General features: G+C 44.2%; 1 protein-coding gene across 2 annotated transcripts in view; it reads right to left on the reverse strand.

Annotated features, from left to right (window-relative positions):
- The window catches only part of MTUS2 (microtubule associated scaffold protein 2), a 283,391-nt gene that overhangs the window by 23,762 nt on the left and 242,486 nt on the right, over positions 1–17,143 (reverse strand). For both annotated transcript variants that reach the window (XM_040543898.1, XM_040543899.1), the window contains one exon: positions 1,344–1,410. In XM_040543898.1, coding sequence (XP_040399832.1) covers positions 1,344–1,410 — 67 coding nt within the window. The remainder of the gene's footprint in view (positions 1–1,343; positions 1,411–17,143) is intronic.

A 17,143-nucleotide genomic window follows, 5' to 3' on the forward strand; every position in this document is an offset into this window, starting at 1 on the left:
AATGCTGCATGCACAAGAGCAATGGCAAGGGCAGGCAGTACAGTGATCTCCTGTTAGTGAATACGCTGCTCCGTGACCCCAAAACAGGCAGAGAGTTATAACCCTGGCAAAGTTCTCCAGCAAAACCACCAATGATTTGTGTTCACATCAGCTGGTGGTGTAAATGGAAGCAGAGCCCTTCATCTCCAGCACTCTCTTTCCTCCCCATGCTGCCACCAGTCGAAAGTTCTGGAGCAGACCAACTCTCTGCTCCCTGCTGGAAACCCGATGGATGGAGAACATAAGCAATCCCAGCCTGCTAAAAGAGGCAGGGCTTTCAAATGAGAAGTGGGCATTCAACGGAGAGTTTTGGATGTGCCCTGGCCAAAGAAAGCACCAGTGGAAGCAGCTCTTCTGTGAGAGCTGTGGTGATGCAGGGGAAGGATGAAGGCAGATAGGAAGGTATAACTGGAAAAGTTATTTTTCTATTGCCACAGTATCCTTTGGCCAAGGGGACAATAAAGCTCTGTGAAATGAGAACCAGCCTAAACATTTCAGAGGGGCAGAGTAGGCAGCACAAGCTGTGGAGCATCAGAAAAGGGCAGTGCTCAGCTCTTCTGTGGTGGCTTGCCATGTGCAAAGTGAAGGCAAAGCATAACCCTACCTGCCAGAAAGGATCTACAGCCATGTCCCCCCAACAGGGGGTTGGCCTGAACCACTCTGTGCTAACCAGGCCAGCCTCCTGCCACATGGCACAATCCCTGCTCAGTGCCTGACCCAGCTCCTGGGTCCCACAGGCAGGGAAAGCTGAGAGGTCCTGCTCAGAGATCCAGCAGTGGTTGCACCTTGCATTGGTACTTGAGGTGTCCCCTGCCCTGACCATCCTCCCTCCAGGTGTCCTGTCTCCTCTCCATTTGCCCTGGGGTAGATGACCCCAACATCTTACCTGTTCTTGGGAGATTTCAGCCAAAAACAACTCATTTTTTTGGCTGAACCCAGCACAAAAGCTCGCCTTTTCTTCCAAGAGTTGTGATGTCTTTACCCTATCCCTGTCTCTCCTGCCTTGATCAGAAACCAAACAGAAATGTGGCACATGTGGAGACACAGGGAATACACATACTGAATGTGACACATTGCATTTGCTGTCTTTAAACTGGGCAGAGGCTTCAGAGATTTTAATACTCAAGTTTTGAGCTTGCTGTCCTTCGATTTGTAACTGGGCTACGAAACATACAAACACAAGTAAGCGATGTGTTCCCAGTCACCGTACGCAGCGGTCCCAAGCTCCCCCTTCTCATCACGCTGTGTTTTCTCACTTTTATTGTTACTTATGCTTTTATTGTTACTTTGCTTGTGCTACTTACCAACTTCATCCCTGATCTTTGCAATCTCCACTCCTAAATTGTTTATTTTCACAAGGGCATTTTCTTTCTGTTTAAGGAAGAGAAGAGAGAAAAAATATATATAGTCCCCAGGTATATCCCAGATAAGCACTTTCACAAGTTCATTCAGCAAAGCAGATTAGATTTATTCCTCAGATTTCTTTTGGGGTGGCAGGGCGGGTAGGGAGGATTATAATGTCATATAATATATATATATATATAATATATATATATATAATATATATATTATATATATATAAATATATATAATATATAATATATATATAATATATAATGTTATTATAATATTATAATAAATATATTATATAAAATTATAATAAATCAAGCTTAGGAGCCACCGCTCATTAGCCACAAATACATTTGTTCTGTACAAATACACACGCTCATGTGCACATGACAGCACAGAATACACGAATTACTCCTACGTGTCTAAAAAGATATTTGCATTTGTTCAATCTGTGAACCATTCATGGTTGGACTGTGTGTACAAGATGGTATTAGTAGGTCTGTTAGATCTTCCATCTTTTTGTGCCTGCATTTACCATAGTAATACAGTAACATAGTAATATGCTCACACAGTTGAATTTGCAGAGCAGGTTACTCTACTTACACCATTCGAGACACGGTGGGCATACCCTACATATACGGACACCACTAATGGCCTGATGCTCATGCCTATTTCCACATTTACTTCTGATATTTTGTTGTCTGGAAAGAACAAGAGCTCCTTTCCTTGACCTGTCTCGAAAGATATCTGAATACTCAACGAATTAAAACATGAGCTGGACAAAGGAAAAATAAAACATAATTACATTAACAATGCTAAGGTTTTACTTCCAAAATGCAAGGGCTTTGGCAGTAGACATTTCACGAGTGTTGTGCAAACTGACAAAGAAAAGCCTCAGGAAAATCTATGGGAGTTTGGTTTAATGCAGTAAATCCCAGCTTACTGGTACAAGCGTAAAGGCACTTGAAGTTGGGAAGTATCCTGACTCCTGTTAGGAAGAAGGCAAAGGAAACCATCCTTCTGGCCATGTCCCTGGTGATTAGGAAAACTAGATCAGGCTGCTATAAACATGTCCCAGGTTAGAAAAGGCTGAGAATCTTTAAAGGGCACCACAGAAAAAATCACATTCAAGAGACAAGGCAGTGTAGTAGCAAATGGAATTAAATCGACTCCTAGAAAGTAAATCTTTCAGTAATAAGCAAAAAAGACCAATAATAATCTAATGAAAGTGGAAAAAAAGTTTTCAGAGCCTAATGTTTCTCGTTATTTTTTTCCTGCATTTAACTTTAATGCTGTTAAGAGAAATACAGAACTGCTTTGGTTTTGGTAATACCAGGAAATTCTAATCCGGAATTCAAAGTAATCTCTTACACAGTGTCCTTTTTGGGATAATTTCTACCAGTTCCAAGGACCTCACTTACCAGAAAATTTTGCTGTAAACCAAACAATCAGCAGAGCTGACCAGAGAGTCCTGGGTGCCTGAGGAGCACCAGGCTACGTGGATGTCTGTCTTACTCAGGTATGAGAAGAAGCCAGACGAGCAGCACTGGGCTTCTCCGAGCAGCTCCATACACTGCTGACTAATGCACAGGGCATCGTGTGCCAGGACTGCAGAGTCTCCAGACTGCATTAGGCTCAGAATAAAATGCAGTGGTTTTTATTATTTATTTAATTATTTATTCCTGTAGTTAAAAAAAAAAAACCCACAAAGAAATAAAAAGATCCAGCTAAAAATAGCCTGGTATGTTAAAAATCGTAGCCCCTTGCACAGACTCCTAAAACAGCAATCTTGCAGAGATAACGTTTCCCCTTTTGGAGAATATCACTGCATCTGCCCATGCTGTCTGGCTAGCTCACTGAAGTCATTTTAGGAAGTGTTCTTGACAGACTGCCAGGACGGGTGCCCTTGAAGGCATGTGCACAGGGATGTACTGCATACAGGACTTGCAGTTGGGAAACATCCACTCAGGTTGCCTGCTCCCAGAATTTAAAACAATTTAGGGCAAGAGAGCCCCGTATAAATCCTTGCCAGCACCTACAGATGAGCAGAACTGAATGGGATTGATATTGTTCTACTTATACAGAGAAAACAAAAAGTAAGTTAAAAAAATAATAAAAGACATCCTAGTTAAAAAAAAAAAGTCGTCGTTAAAATTTTGCTCCCACGTAAGAAATACTACAGACTCCTCTTTTTACGTAATCTTAGATAAGGTTTGTCCTACCCTTGAGGATGCTCTCCAGAGGAGTGGAGAGTCACCATGGTGCCAGCTTTAAGATGCTGTCCCATAACTCATCCTCAGCATGGGCAGCACCCCACTGGAACAGTGGGGCTCCTACCATGCTGCGGCTGTCTCTCGTGCTATCTCAAGAGGCAAGGTGTAGTTTTGGCTAATCTTTGTATCAGCCTTGTGGTTTCCTGGATGTACACTTACAAATCCTTGGCATTTTCTGGTACTATAACCTGCTTTGTCAGTGCAAAGTGATCGGTTTGGACTGCATGTGTTCCTGGGACCGGTGTCAATGCAACGCTAATAGGAAATGAAAAAGCCTCTCCTTGTTATCATCAGTGGGACTCTGCACATCACCAGCGCTCCAGTACAGCCAGGGAACTGGGAATGCCAGTGCTTGGGAAACCAAATGTTACAGTAGAGCAAAACAGGATCTGATGTGAAAACGAAAAGCTTTCAGGTCCAATGCAGAGATTCACAGGGGTCTGCTGTCAAAACATCAAATCAATTAGGAAATTCACAAGCACGCAAGGTAAAGTCTGCCAAAATAAATGTGCAAGAAACAAAATTAACAGGCTATCCCATTCAATTAATCAATCTTCACTAATATCTCTCCCAACAGAGTATTTGAAAGAGAAAACAGAGCAGGCAGGACCCTTTCCGCCCTCCCATGAGCTTTGTGCCTAACAGGCTCAGCATCTCTACGGAGCTCCAAAGTAGGATTTGAGTCGCTCAGAGCGACTGAGGGCCAAATCCAACTTATGTTTAAAAAGACTCAGCTACCACTCTACTGACACAGCTGTTTCCAATGGCTGAAAAGGCCACAGACACGATCAGAAGATTGTGCAAATATTAAATTTTTCACTGCAGCAGTTAAATAGCAGGCAAGAAAATATTGATGTGATCTGACTCAGGATTTTTTTTTTTCCCCAAAAAATGTGAAAGCAAGACTGATTTTTGCACAAAGCAAGATGTTGCTTTCAGTTTCGGGGTACTTTTAATGAATGATGGATTTAATTATTGCTTGGAAGATCTATGAGAAAGGTCTTCCATTGGCTGCATCCCAAGAAATGACTCTGACACTGAAGTACTTTTCATAAAATAAAATCACGCTCATGATGGAGATGAAGAAAAACTTATTCCTCATATTTCACTCTATAACACAACGGTTAAGTCTTGTGTCTGGAATATGTCCCAGCTCCTCAGCCAGGAAGAAAAATAGAACAGAATAGGTAGAATGATGTGTTTGCTCTGTGCTTAGACTAATGCTCTGTTGAATAAAAGCCTCAGTAAGAACTCTTTCCTATCATAAACTTTAAAGCACACAGACCTCCCAATATTTCTCCTGTGAAAGACTAAGCAATGGACTACATTTCAGCAAATGAAACAGACACTGAAGATGGTGCTTGTGTATTCTCGATTCAATTCAAAACTCCCTGGGGACAGACGGAGCTAGGACTTCCATTGGTGCAGCATCCAAGCAGCTCCAGGAAAACTGGCAGGTAGGCAGGGAGGAGGAATTTCTCCAATTAAATGACAGCGGCCATAACTTAGCAGGGTAATTCAGAAGAAAACTTGCAGGATTTAGGGATAACTGTGAGGAATTGGGAAGTTCGTTTTGTAAAGGATGCCTGAGGATGTGCAAGATGCTGGTGCTGTCTGAACAGAGTTAAAAGGAAAGTAGTGAGGAACACTTCAGTTGCATGGAGCCCCAGCTGACAGCTAGACAGGAGGACATCAGGAGATGTTAAGGATATATCAGCAAGGTCAAGGCTTTGCTTTGGACCAGGAATAACTGTGGGATAGGGAGGCAGAGCTGAGATTTGCCTTCGAGATTCCCCTGAAAACTGCAAACTGCCCCAGAGATACTAATTCATTAGAAATGCTAATTAATTAAACCTCCACATACTTTTTTGACAATAGGTAAGCAATAGTAGGTCTATTTCACAAATGACACAGATTAGGCTGGGAGGATCAGAGATTGCCCTGACCCAAGTAGGAAGTCAACCTGCAGCTAGGAAGTTCACGTAGCTTGGGTTTACATCTCCAAATCGACACATTTCTCCTCCCTGCTAACTAACACACTTGCAGTGTGCTATATTCTAGGTCCAAATATAGGTACAGTATGTCCACAAACATTTCCTAGTTCCCTACAATACCGCCCAGAAAATGAACTGCATGCAGATGCTCTCTGGCACTTGTTATTAAAACTGCTCCTTCAGAATGACTTGTGTGTATCCAGCACTTTCAAATATTAAAAAAAAAAAAAAAAAGACTGACCTGTAGGTGTTGCTTAGTCACTGCCGTGCTTTATTCAGAGTTCCCTGGGGACAGGCTGTATATTATCAATGGGAAGAAAAGCATATACATTGGGAATTCTCTTGTGTCAATAAATATCTCAGTAGATACTCGTAGAAACAATAACTGGCTCCCACTGAGGCTGATGTTCACTATGATCTGCTGCCATCCTTCCAAAAAGGGTGCTGTTTCAGTCGTGCCGTGTATCGGGTAATCCTCCCCCGTAATTTACTTTTGGTAAAGCTTACAGGCAGAGCTGATCACCTACATATGTACTCTAACAAGTTTTATATTAAGCCATACCTTTTCCTTAACCTGGTTAACAGCATATCCCAAGCTAAACACGTTATTAGGTAAGCAGGAGACAATGTCAGCTTTTAATTAGACTGCGTATGTGAATACTTTCAAAAGCCAAACTAACAAAATATACTGCACCAGGATGTGTTTCTGCCAAAATATTTTCTATTAAGCAAATTAAATGCATATGCTCATTCTCTCTGTCTTCTGTAGGCACTTAAACGCCAGGCAAATGCCCAGAAAAATCGCATGAAAGCTGTATGTTGGCGTTGTGCTCCTGCACAGGCTGCTCTCCTGCTACCTGTAGCTATGCCCTTACCTCCGTCCTGATGTTTTCTACCCGACCCGTTTGATGCCTGGGAATTTGCTTGGTTTAGACTCATAAATAAGAAATGGCATACGAAAACATGCACTTTTGCCCCCCTTTTACTTCTGCATGGGATTTCCAATGCGCCAGAAAGGAGGAGCAGCAGAGAGGTAAACCAGAGGCTTCAAACTCGAACTCTGCAAGTTTCTTTCCTCACTCGTGCTCCACAGGGTTATGAAAACCGCCCGAAACGCCCCCAAAACCCAACCGGCTGCTGGGCAGGACCCATCCTCACCCAACCCTCCTCTCTGCGCCATCCCCCCCCGATCCTCCCCTGGGAGCGCGGGGCCAGGCGATGCCCCCAAACCCCGCAGCCCCCTGTGGGGCGAGCATCGCCCCTTCCCCACCGCCCCCCTCAAGGGGAAGAAGAGGACACGGTTACCGTCCCGTCCTGGCCCCGGGAGCAGGGAAAGCCGGCGGAGCAGCAGTGGCCCATGGCGACAGGAGCCGCCCCCCGGCCTGGGGGCGATGCTCCGGCTCTGGGGGAGCCCCGGGAGCGCTGCGGGGCCCGCGGGCAGGGCCGGGGGAGGCGAGGTGGGGAAGGTCGGGCAAGTTGGCAGCGCTGCGGTCCGACGGGGAGCCCGGGCTCCCGGCGAAAGGCGGGTCTTCCTCATGCCGATCTCCCTCCTGCTCCGCACCCCAGCCAGACGCCCCCGGGGCTCGGCGCATCCCGCCCGGCTCTGCCTCCGCCGCCCGCGGCTCGCCGAGCTCCGTGCCCGTCCCCTGCGACCCCATATCCCCACCCCACACCCGCCCCCGAAGCAAGGACTCGTCCCCCAGTCGTTGATTTAAATCCCGAGGACGCCCGCTGCCCGCCGGAGCTCTGCGGCGCTGCCGGGGACTGCAAAAGCACAGCCCTCTGCAATGTGCGCGGGGAGTTTTGTAACGCTCAGAGGGTTATTTATTTATTTATTTACTTATTTCCTCCCCCAGAGAAAATGTGGATATTCGCGATCGGTTGCATAAGCGGGACAGAAACACTGAGGCTGGGCAGCGATGCCCTGGAGCGTGTCCAGAGCAGGGCTACGGAGCTGGTGAGGGGCCTGGAGCACAAGTCCTGTGAGGAGCGGCTGAGGGCACTGGGGTTGTTTGGTCTGGAGAAGAGGAGGCTCAGGGGAGACCTTATTGCTCTCTGCAACTGCCTGAAAGGAAGGTGTGGAGAGCTGGGGGTCGGCCTCTTCTCACAGGTAACTAGTGATAGGACTAGAGGGAATGGCCTCAAGTTGTGCCAGGGGAGGTTCAGCTTGGAAATGAGGAGACATTTCTTCTCAGAAAGAGCAGACAGGCATTGGGACGGGTTGCCCAGGGAGGTGGTGGCATCACCGTCCCTGGGGGCGTTCAAGGAGAGGTTGGACGTGGTGCTTAGGGACATGGTTTAGTGGGTGACATTGGTGGTAGGGGGATGGTTGGACCAGATGATCTTGGAGGGCTTTTCCAACCTTAATGATTCTGTGATTCAGAGAATGAAGCAGCTCTGTCTTTTTGTAGGAAGGCTGCAATGCTACCATGGCTCACAACAGCGCCTCTCTGGGTAGGCATTTTTTGCTTAATTTTACTTCTACTGTGACTGGCAATACATGAAGTGATCAGGAAAATAGTAGGAGCCAGTAGCAAGAATGTCCAGTGAAACTTTGCATTAAATCACATTTAAGTGCTCAGGTAACTTCCCAGTTTGCTTTAGCTTCTCATTCCTGCTTTTTTTTTGATTTGGCCAGGGTTTTAAATGAAGTTTCAGAACATAATGGAAAAGTAAATGTGAAAAATAAATTTTAGGTCTCACTCAACGTCCAAGGTCTAATTTTTCTTTACAGCACATGGAAATTAATTTGGCTGGCTACTGAACAGCTACAGAGTAGAGGTAAAAAGAGACTTTCCACAGAGTGAAATCATTTCATCCTCACTGCAGGAACTTCTTCTTTTGCCACATGTCTGTGATTTGGATCTTTTTTCAGACAAAATCCCAACTGGAAGCTGTTTAACTACCACAGCAAAATAATAGTATGTATCTGTCAAGAGGAGAGTCAAAACACCATGGTTGTCAAGCTGGATGATATTTAGGGCGAAGGTAGTGGACACAAGAAGAAAAATAAAACACTGTGAAGTCCAAGGTCATAATCTTAGGCACAATTAACGGGAATTTTGAATGGAAGATGGAGACTCATCAGCTGGGAGTAACAGCAAAAGGAAAGGACTGTGCTGCTTATTCAGTCAAAGGATGACTGTGAAATATGTCTATGATACAGCTCTGAATAAAGCGAATATAAGCCTAGGCTGTAGGAAAGAGAGAAGAGAGAAGTTTAAATGCTTTATGGAAAGCCCCAGTGAGAGGTCATCTAGAACTAAACACAGCCCTGATCACCCAAGTTTTGGGGCTATCCAGCTTGTACCACTGTGGGGTGCCAAGTAAGTACACATATCTGCTTCTGCCTAACAAGACAGTGGTAAAGCTTAAATATGATAGTTTTCTATAAACACACCATGGAGATGAATGCTAGGAGATGGAGAAGTACTTTAAGGTCAAAACACAGGTACATAAGAATAAAAGGATGTGAACTTGGAAATACAGGTCTTTGAGTTGCAAGAGGTTCTGAAGCAGTCTTCACTCAAGTGCAGAGGAAAAGATAACTACTTTTAAGCTAAAATTTATCATTTTAGGGAAGAGATTATTGAACTTATTTGTTCACAATGGGAAGGGACTGTATTTGATGACCTAGAACATGTAAGGAGAGGTGTGTGGATAAGACAGAGACCAACAGAGCCTGGGGAAACCCGGGCTGTTAGTTAAAACCCACCTTACATATAAACTGTTGTTCTGATCCCTCATTGGAAACAGAAATTGTGGCACTAAGGGACCTGGTTTAGTGATGGGATTTGATAGGTCAGGCTGACGGTAGGACTTGATGATATGGAAGGTCTTTTCCAACCTAGATGATTCTATGATTCTATGAAAATTCAGATAAGCTCCACGAAGAGAGGTGTTCCTTGTTGTCTATAAAATTAGCAACGGGGATGTTAAAGTTACATTTGACAACATCAGAATAGTAGCACTCAACACATTACTTAATGGGAAATGTTTTACAAGGCACTGAGTACTCCAACACTTATTGACTTCAGTGGAAACAACAAAATGTAGTTAGCATCTCACAGGGTAAAGATCCTGGGTAATTAAAACCCAAGGAGGACATCTACATTTTCTTAGATGGCCCAGGGGAGCTGCTTGTCTATAAACAACCTATTTTAATCGTAAAAAGGCCCCAAGGGCATAAATTTTTTTCTACACTGATAGAATCAATGCTTTCCTCTAAAACAGGCATAATACAATTCCTATTTACTGTTCAAACAATTACAGCATTTTGCAGCTATCCAAATTAAATTGGGAGAGGTAGGGTTTAATTAGCTATTTTTGTATAGTTTACTAAGATCCCCAAATGAAGCACATTATTCATTTAAATTCCATAATGGTCTTTATATATCAGTCCATAGGCTCTATTAAGTAGAGGATAGGCAATAAATCATTTAATCAGAGTTCTAAATGTTTCCAGTCCCCAATGCCTTAAAATATCATCTCAACAGAGATTTAAATCTGAAGATTAACTGTTTAGCCCAAGATTAGTTACCAAATGACTACTATAAAAACATCAGTAAAGAGCCTGCTTGTTTTATACCCAACAGAAAATAAACAATGGAAATCTTGTGAGATAATTTATTATTATGAGTTTTCTATCCTAGTCAGAAGTAGACCCCAATTCCGTCCAAGATCAGGTTCAAATCAATTTATTTTCTTCTCCTTCATCTTTTTTTTTTTTTTTTTTCTCCATTCACAAGCTAATCGGTAGACTTCTTCCAACAATGAGATATTTAACTATAATCAGAAAATCTGAAAGCTGTTACTTTGAGTTCTGTATATATGCCTTGTATTTTAAATCATGGTAATACATTGAACACATAAGTAGTGTACATACACACAATATATTTTTCCTACCCTTTTTTAACATGTTCTACAGGATATATTCCAAATAAAAAAAAAATAAATAGCATATTTATCAAAGAAATTGATTTGATTGGCAAAAGATCAGGTTGAATTCTCCAGTGAGAGCATAGCCAGCTGGATATTACATGTCCCACTCCACCAAGTACTTCAAAGTATACCTTCACCAAGATGAAGGATGGATGTGAAACTCCCAGGAGGCCAACTGGAGAGTCCAACTTCACGACCATGGATCTGGCACTCAGGAAGTGGGTTCAGATGATGGGTAGTGACTGAGCCTGGCTCTGACGTGACACCCTGTTCACGCCTACCACTTCCTGCAAAAAAATAGGTTCCCACTCTACCAGCAGTCCTTGTCATCCTGTTCTGATGTCCCTTAAGCAGCCATGAACATGGGCAAGGGGCAATCGGGAATCCTTTTTCCTGTGTTTAAATTAACTGATGATTCAGAGGATTGGTATAGTACTGCAATGCACACAGGCACATACCTAAAGTAGGATACTTAAAGATATTGTGAAGAATTGACTGTGAACCTACAATGCATATAGCCCCTAACTTTGTGTATGTACATTTGCCTGTATATATGTATTTATATAAATAGCACAGAACTGTACGTATAGTTATAAATAAACGTGCATGCATCCTTTCTTTTTTTGCTGTGATGTCTATACACATAACAATAAGAGAGCCTACAGAACTGTGCATATGAACAAATTTTATATTTAGTTTTGTGTGTACTCTCTGTTTATTTTCATGCTGGGAAGGCCAGCACATATGAGTGAATTCATCCTCCCAGTTCCCATATGTACAAAGCAAATGGGGCTCTCACAGTATTGCCAGGGCGATTTGCCAGCATCACAGAGGGAGGATTAAACCATCATTGGAAGGATTAAACCCCAGGGCTCCCAGTCCCATCCCAATGCCTGAGCATAGTGGACCAGCCTCCTCCATTGCCAAAGGCATCTCTGCCCTACACTCAGCTTTCTTCTGGCCAAAAAACACAGCTGAGATTGATGAGGTGTTTGACAGGGACTGGTCTTTGTTACAAGTCTTTACATGTGAGACAGAACATTAAATAAAGTACATAAAAAGTCTGTAGGCAGCCTATAATTATGCTCACCATGGGTGCAAACAGTGACACAAGCAATGAAAATCTTAATTGCAAACATAACTTTCCAAATGTGCGTGCAGTCATATTAGCACAAAGCCTGTGATAAAATCACTGCCACAATAACAGCTCCAGGCAAGCAGGTATACCTTCTCAGTGTTCCTCTAATTAGCAACATGGTTATTTTTATAATTAACATGCACTGCTCATATTATGGCAAGGGCCAGAGGCTTTAGCTAGAGGCAGACCCTTATTGTACTGGGCACTGTAATGTAAAAAGACTCAAATTGCACCAAATTCTGTGGATATCAAATGGATATGATTCCAAATTCCCTGGAAACCTTAGGGGACAACACAAGCAAGGAGCAGAGTGCTGGGGAAAACAAGCAAGGATCAGTGCCAGACCCCTTCCCTCACTTTCTTTCTCCCCTTCCCTAGGTCCCAGAGGTGGCACTGCAAGATACCAATGTAACACGGCTTGGCATAGCTGCGGAGGAGGCACACACGAGGAGAGCACAGGAGGTAAGAGCAGTCAGATGTAGAAGCTGTTGGGGAAGCTGAACATCTAGAGCACAGTAAAGTTATGTAGTTGTAGTGGGTTTATGTGGCAAGGTTTTGGTAGCAGGGGGCCATAGGGGTGGCTTCTGTGAGAAGGATCTAGAAGCTGCCCCATGTTTGGTAAGAGCCCCACTGCTGACCAGAGCTGAGCCAATAAGTGATGTTGTTTTGCACCTCTGTGAGAGCATATTTAAGACAAACAAAACAAAAACAAAACAAAACAAACAAACAAAAAATGCTGTGCCACACAGCAGCTGGGAGAGTGAGAGGAGTGAGGAACAGCCTTGCAGGCACCAAGGTCAGTGAAGAAGGAGGGGGAGAGGTGCTCCAGGCGCTGGAGCAGAAGTCCCCTGCGGCCTGTGGTGAGGACCATGGTGAAGCAGGCTGTCCCCCTGCAGCCCATGGAGTACCACGGTGGAGCAGGGTTCCACCCTACAGCCCGTGGAGGAGACCACGGTGGAGCAGGTGGACCTGCACCGACAGAGGCTGCGGCCTGTGGAAGACCCCTGCCGGAGCAGATTCCGGGCCAGACCTGTAGCCCGTGGAGAGGAGCCCACGCAGGAGCAGGTGACCTGGCAGGAGCTGCTGCCCGTGGGGGATCCAGGCTGGAGCAGTTTGCTCCTGAGGGATGGATCCCATGGTACGGGCCCATATCTGGAGCAGTTCTTGAAGAGCTGCTGCCTGTGGGCAGCCCACGCCGGATCAGTTCAGCAAGGACTGCATCCCATGGGAGGGACCCCACAGCACAAGGGATGAGAGTGACTGAGAAGGAGCGGTGGAGAAGAAGCACTATAGACTGACCATAACCCCTGTTCCCCCGTTCCCCTGCGCCGCTTGGGGGGAGGAGGTGGAAGAGGGCGGATGGGGGGGAAGGTGCTTTTGGTTTCTTTCCTGTGTTTCTCACTTCTCTAGATTGTTAGTAATAGCTAATAAATCTTACTATCTCCATATGCTGAGTCTGTTTTGCCCGTCAGGATAATTACTGTGTGATCTCCCTGTCCTTATCTCAACCCTTGAGCCCTTTTCATCGTATTTTCTCTCCGTTACTCTTTGAGGAGAGGGAGTGAGAGAGCGGTTGTGGTGGAGCTCGGCTGCCCACCCAAGTAAAACCACCACAAGTGAAGCATGCACCTGCTGTGGGAGGAGAGAAAAATGCAGGGGCTGGAGATGGCCACTGGGTGAAGGGATACGACCGCAGCAGCATCTGGGTGGTCTGCAGGGCTTGCATCTACTGCTGGCTGTGCTGATTCACTCATCAGCCTGGGTTTGCTGTTTGGATAATAACTCTGGTCACCAGGCACTTTGAGTTTCAGTTTTGGGGTAATTATTACCACTGTTGCTGTCTGACTGTTATGTTTATGGGAGTTTAAGTAACGCAGTGAGGCCACAGTATGAAACCCAGAAAGCCAAATTTTCACACCAGGTTACAACTTCACTGACTCCAGTATCTGCTTTTTACTTGCATGTGGCAAACAAGACCTTAAGGTTGTGTACTTCTGAGTAGAGACAGCATTTCTTTGCTGCTGATGCTGCGGCAATAATTTTTTTCTAAGATGAGAAACATATATAAGCAGCTTTGTGTTCTTAACTCTTAGGACCTGATGATTCCCTACTTCATGGAGGTTGGCTGCCCTGCCTAGGAGATACATAGTGCTTTCCTTGGATTTCCACAGTGAAATCTTTCTTTCACTTGGCAAGCACAGTTTGCTGTGAAGATGGAGATTCATGGAGTAAGACAAGAGAATGAAAAACAGAGCCAAAGTACTGAGAAAAATTTCTGTTACATTTACTGCATCTGAAGGGAGATAATGGTAGTAACACTACTATGTATGTCACTGAGCAGGAGAATCCTTAAGTGAACTGTGTATTATCCATCTTTTATGAAGCACTGAAAATGCCTGCTGAGAAGCATACCATGAGAAATATGTCAAACAAATATTTAACTTAAGCTGAATAGAAAACAGTCTGAGGATAAGATCTGGAAAAGATAGCACAGAGGACCTCAAGAGATATGTTTTTGTTGTTGTTGTTTGCTGGTGTTTTTTGTTTTGTTTTGTTTGTTTGTTTCAAGAGGACTGCCAGCTCTGGAAATAGGTTGGTAGGACATCATTAGTGGTTATGGCAGTAAACATAGGAAACTAGGAGAAAGCTGATGAAGACAACATTTAGAAGTGAGGACCAAGAATACTGAAGACAACACCATAGGGATATGGAGAGAGATAATGGTGAGAGAAGGCTGAGGTAGGGAATTACAGAATCCCAGAATGGTTTGGGTTGGAAGGGACCTTAAAGCCCACCCAGTTCCAAACCCCTGCCATGGGCAGGGACACCTCTCACCACACCAGGTTGCCCAAAGCCCCATCCAGCCTGGCCTTGAACACCTCCAGGGATGGGGCATCCACAGCTTCTCTGAGCAGCCTGTGCCAGGGCCTCACCACACTCTGAGGGAATATTTTTTTCCTAATATCTAATCTAAATCTACCCTCTTTTAGTTTAAAGCCATTAATCCTTGTCCTGTCACTCTACCCCTGACAAAGAGTCCCTCCCCAGCTTTCCTGTAGGCCCCCTTTAGGTACTGGAAGGCCACTGTAAGGTCTCCCTGGGGCCTTCTCTTCTGCAGGCTGAACAACCCCTGCTCCCTCAGCCTGTCTTCACAGGAGAGGTGAATACCAGAAGCTGAAAAACTGCTTCCCTTGAAAAAGAAAACAAAGCATGGATTGAAACAAATGATGAACAGAGGAAAGAAAAATCATTGTGAAGACTGTATTGCAGAGAAGAGCTGTGCAGCAGAGAAGGTAGACAGGGAACAGGAGACTGCAGGAATGAGGAGATAAGGAGAGAGGCGAAGTTCGGATTCAGATGACCTCATGCATAACTGAGACACTGCAACTTCTGTGATGTCTCAGCTGTAGAGGACAAGTCAGGCTATCAGCAACTGCCACCTCCTGGCATTCCCTGCAGTCATTGCTGAGAAGTGATCATGACACTGACAACAAGCACCTCCGAATGATGACGTGAGGAGAAGCCTGGCGTGGCATTCAGCAGGGGCCAGGGTTTTGTCTAAGGCAGTGCCAGGGTCGGGTAGAACAAAGCTATTCCAGTCATGCATTTGAACAGGAGGCTCAGGAGGTTGTTGAGTGACATGCCATGAATTATCATTCATGACATAGATGAGAGGAAGAAGACCCAGCTCTGCCTATGTGATTACAGCAGCCTGTTTCTTTTCACACACTCTTTTCAAATACTGCTAGTTATACACTGTCTGACAGAACATGCAGGTGGGCCTTCTCACAATTTTTGTATCTACAAGAGAAAAGTCAAGTCCACTGTCAGAATATCAGACAACTGAGGAGATTGAATTTATTTTTCATTAGGCCAAGAGTGGGCCTCAAAGCATGCAATCCAGTTGCTAATGGTATTATCACCATTGTTAATTTTTCTAAGTCTGCAAGGAGCATAATTTGGAAGCAGTTTCACCTAGTCTTAAATTCTCTTTCAAAGCCCATAGTGATAGTCTCATTGTACTTCTGTGAGTGCTTGAAACCATTGAAAAGGAGTGCTGCTGTCAAAGAAGGTGATTTCATCCTCTCCTCCCTTCCCTGCTCACTTCATTTGGCTCTTGTTTCCTCCCCTTCCTTCCTTATGGCCACACAGGTGTTTGGGCAGTGAATCAGATTGGGGTTAAAACTAAACCAACAGGATAGTGGGGAACTTGGGAAGAGAGCCTCCCTAGCACAGGACCTGCTTCTCTGGGCCAAAACCAGTTGTGTTGCTGGGCCAGCAGCATCCCTGTTCTGCTGACATCTTCCCTCTTGGAGGTGTATTACAAATTTTCCTTGGTGCAGCTCTGCTGTTGGTAATACTGTGTCGGTCACACATGTAACACATTATTTTTCCAGGTCAAGTCTATCATTTTTACTCTTGCCTAACTCCAGAAAAATAAAATAAAAACCAAACCAACCAACCAAACAAACAAACAAACAAAAAGACAGAAAACAAAATATAGTGATTTGGGGATTTCTGAACATACGAGCAGTCAGTCATGAATTTCAGCTAGACGATTCAGCTAGAGCTGAAGGTCATGCCAGATGTCTCTGAAATACCAGTTTCACTTGGATTTGCATTAAGGTTTTACATTTTGTGTATTACTCAGTACCATGAGGTTTTAATGATCCTTGGGCAACTTATATGGAAGGAAACATTTTTACTATAGTTTTTCATTTATACGATTACGCCAGTGTATATCTGGAAGAATAGAATATTTACTCTAGAATTTAACAAATTAACACAGACTACATGCTCTCTGTTCTCAAGTGAGAGCCCAGCCAGCTGACTCAATTTTTAATTCACTTCTCACATGAAAAGAATGTGAGGATCTATATAGTATTCTTTCAGAGTTTTGTTATTTCTACCAGTGTAGTCTTACATCTATTTTTATGGCAGTAGCTTGTAAGGCCATGGATTAAAATGTACCAGAGAACAATACTTCATTACTGAGTTTTCTAGTTCTTGCTGTCTGGAGTAGTACAAAATGAGCATTTGCTACAAATTCCCAATCAACTAGTTCTTGCTGACAAAAAATTCATTTTTCCTCATATGAAACATCATTTACCCACCAAGATCACAAGAAACTGAAACTAAAGTCTATTTTCATTGAACTCCTCTCCTGCCCTCTGCCCAGGAATACACAATTCCCAGGCTGAATTCCAAACCTCTCAGTAGCTGGAAGCAGACGGCCATTTTCTTAAATCAACTTTGCAGAAAAATATCCTCTTCTTTTCCCAACAACCTGGGAATCTCCTCTTCTCTTGTCCGTCACTGAGTTATTCTGGCCCAAAGCCAACAACAGCTTCAAGCTGCCCCTTTTTGGGGCTTGGCAAAGCAAGGGACAAATGCTGACATCCTGCGAC

The sequence above is a fragment of the Cygnus olor genome, chromosome 1 (assembly GCF_009769625.2).
Source record: "Cygnus olor isolate bCygOlo1 chromosome 1, bCygOlo1.pri.v2, whole genome shotgun sequence".
Lineage (NCBI taxonomy): Eukaryota > Metazoa > Chordata > Aves > Anseriformes > Anatidae > Cygnus > Cygnus olor.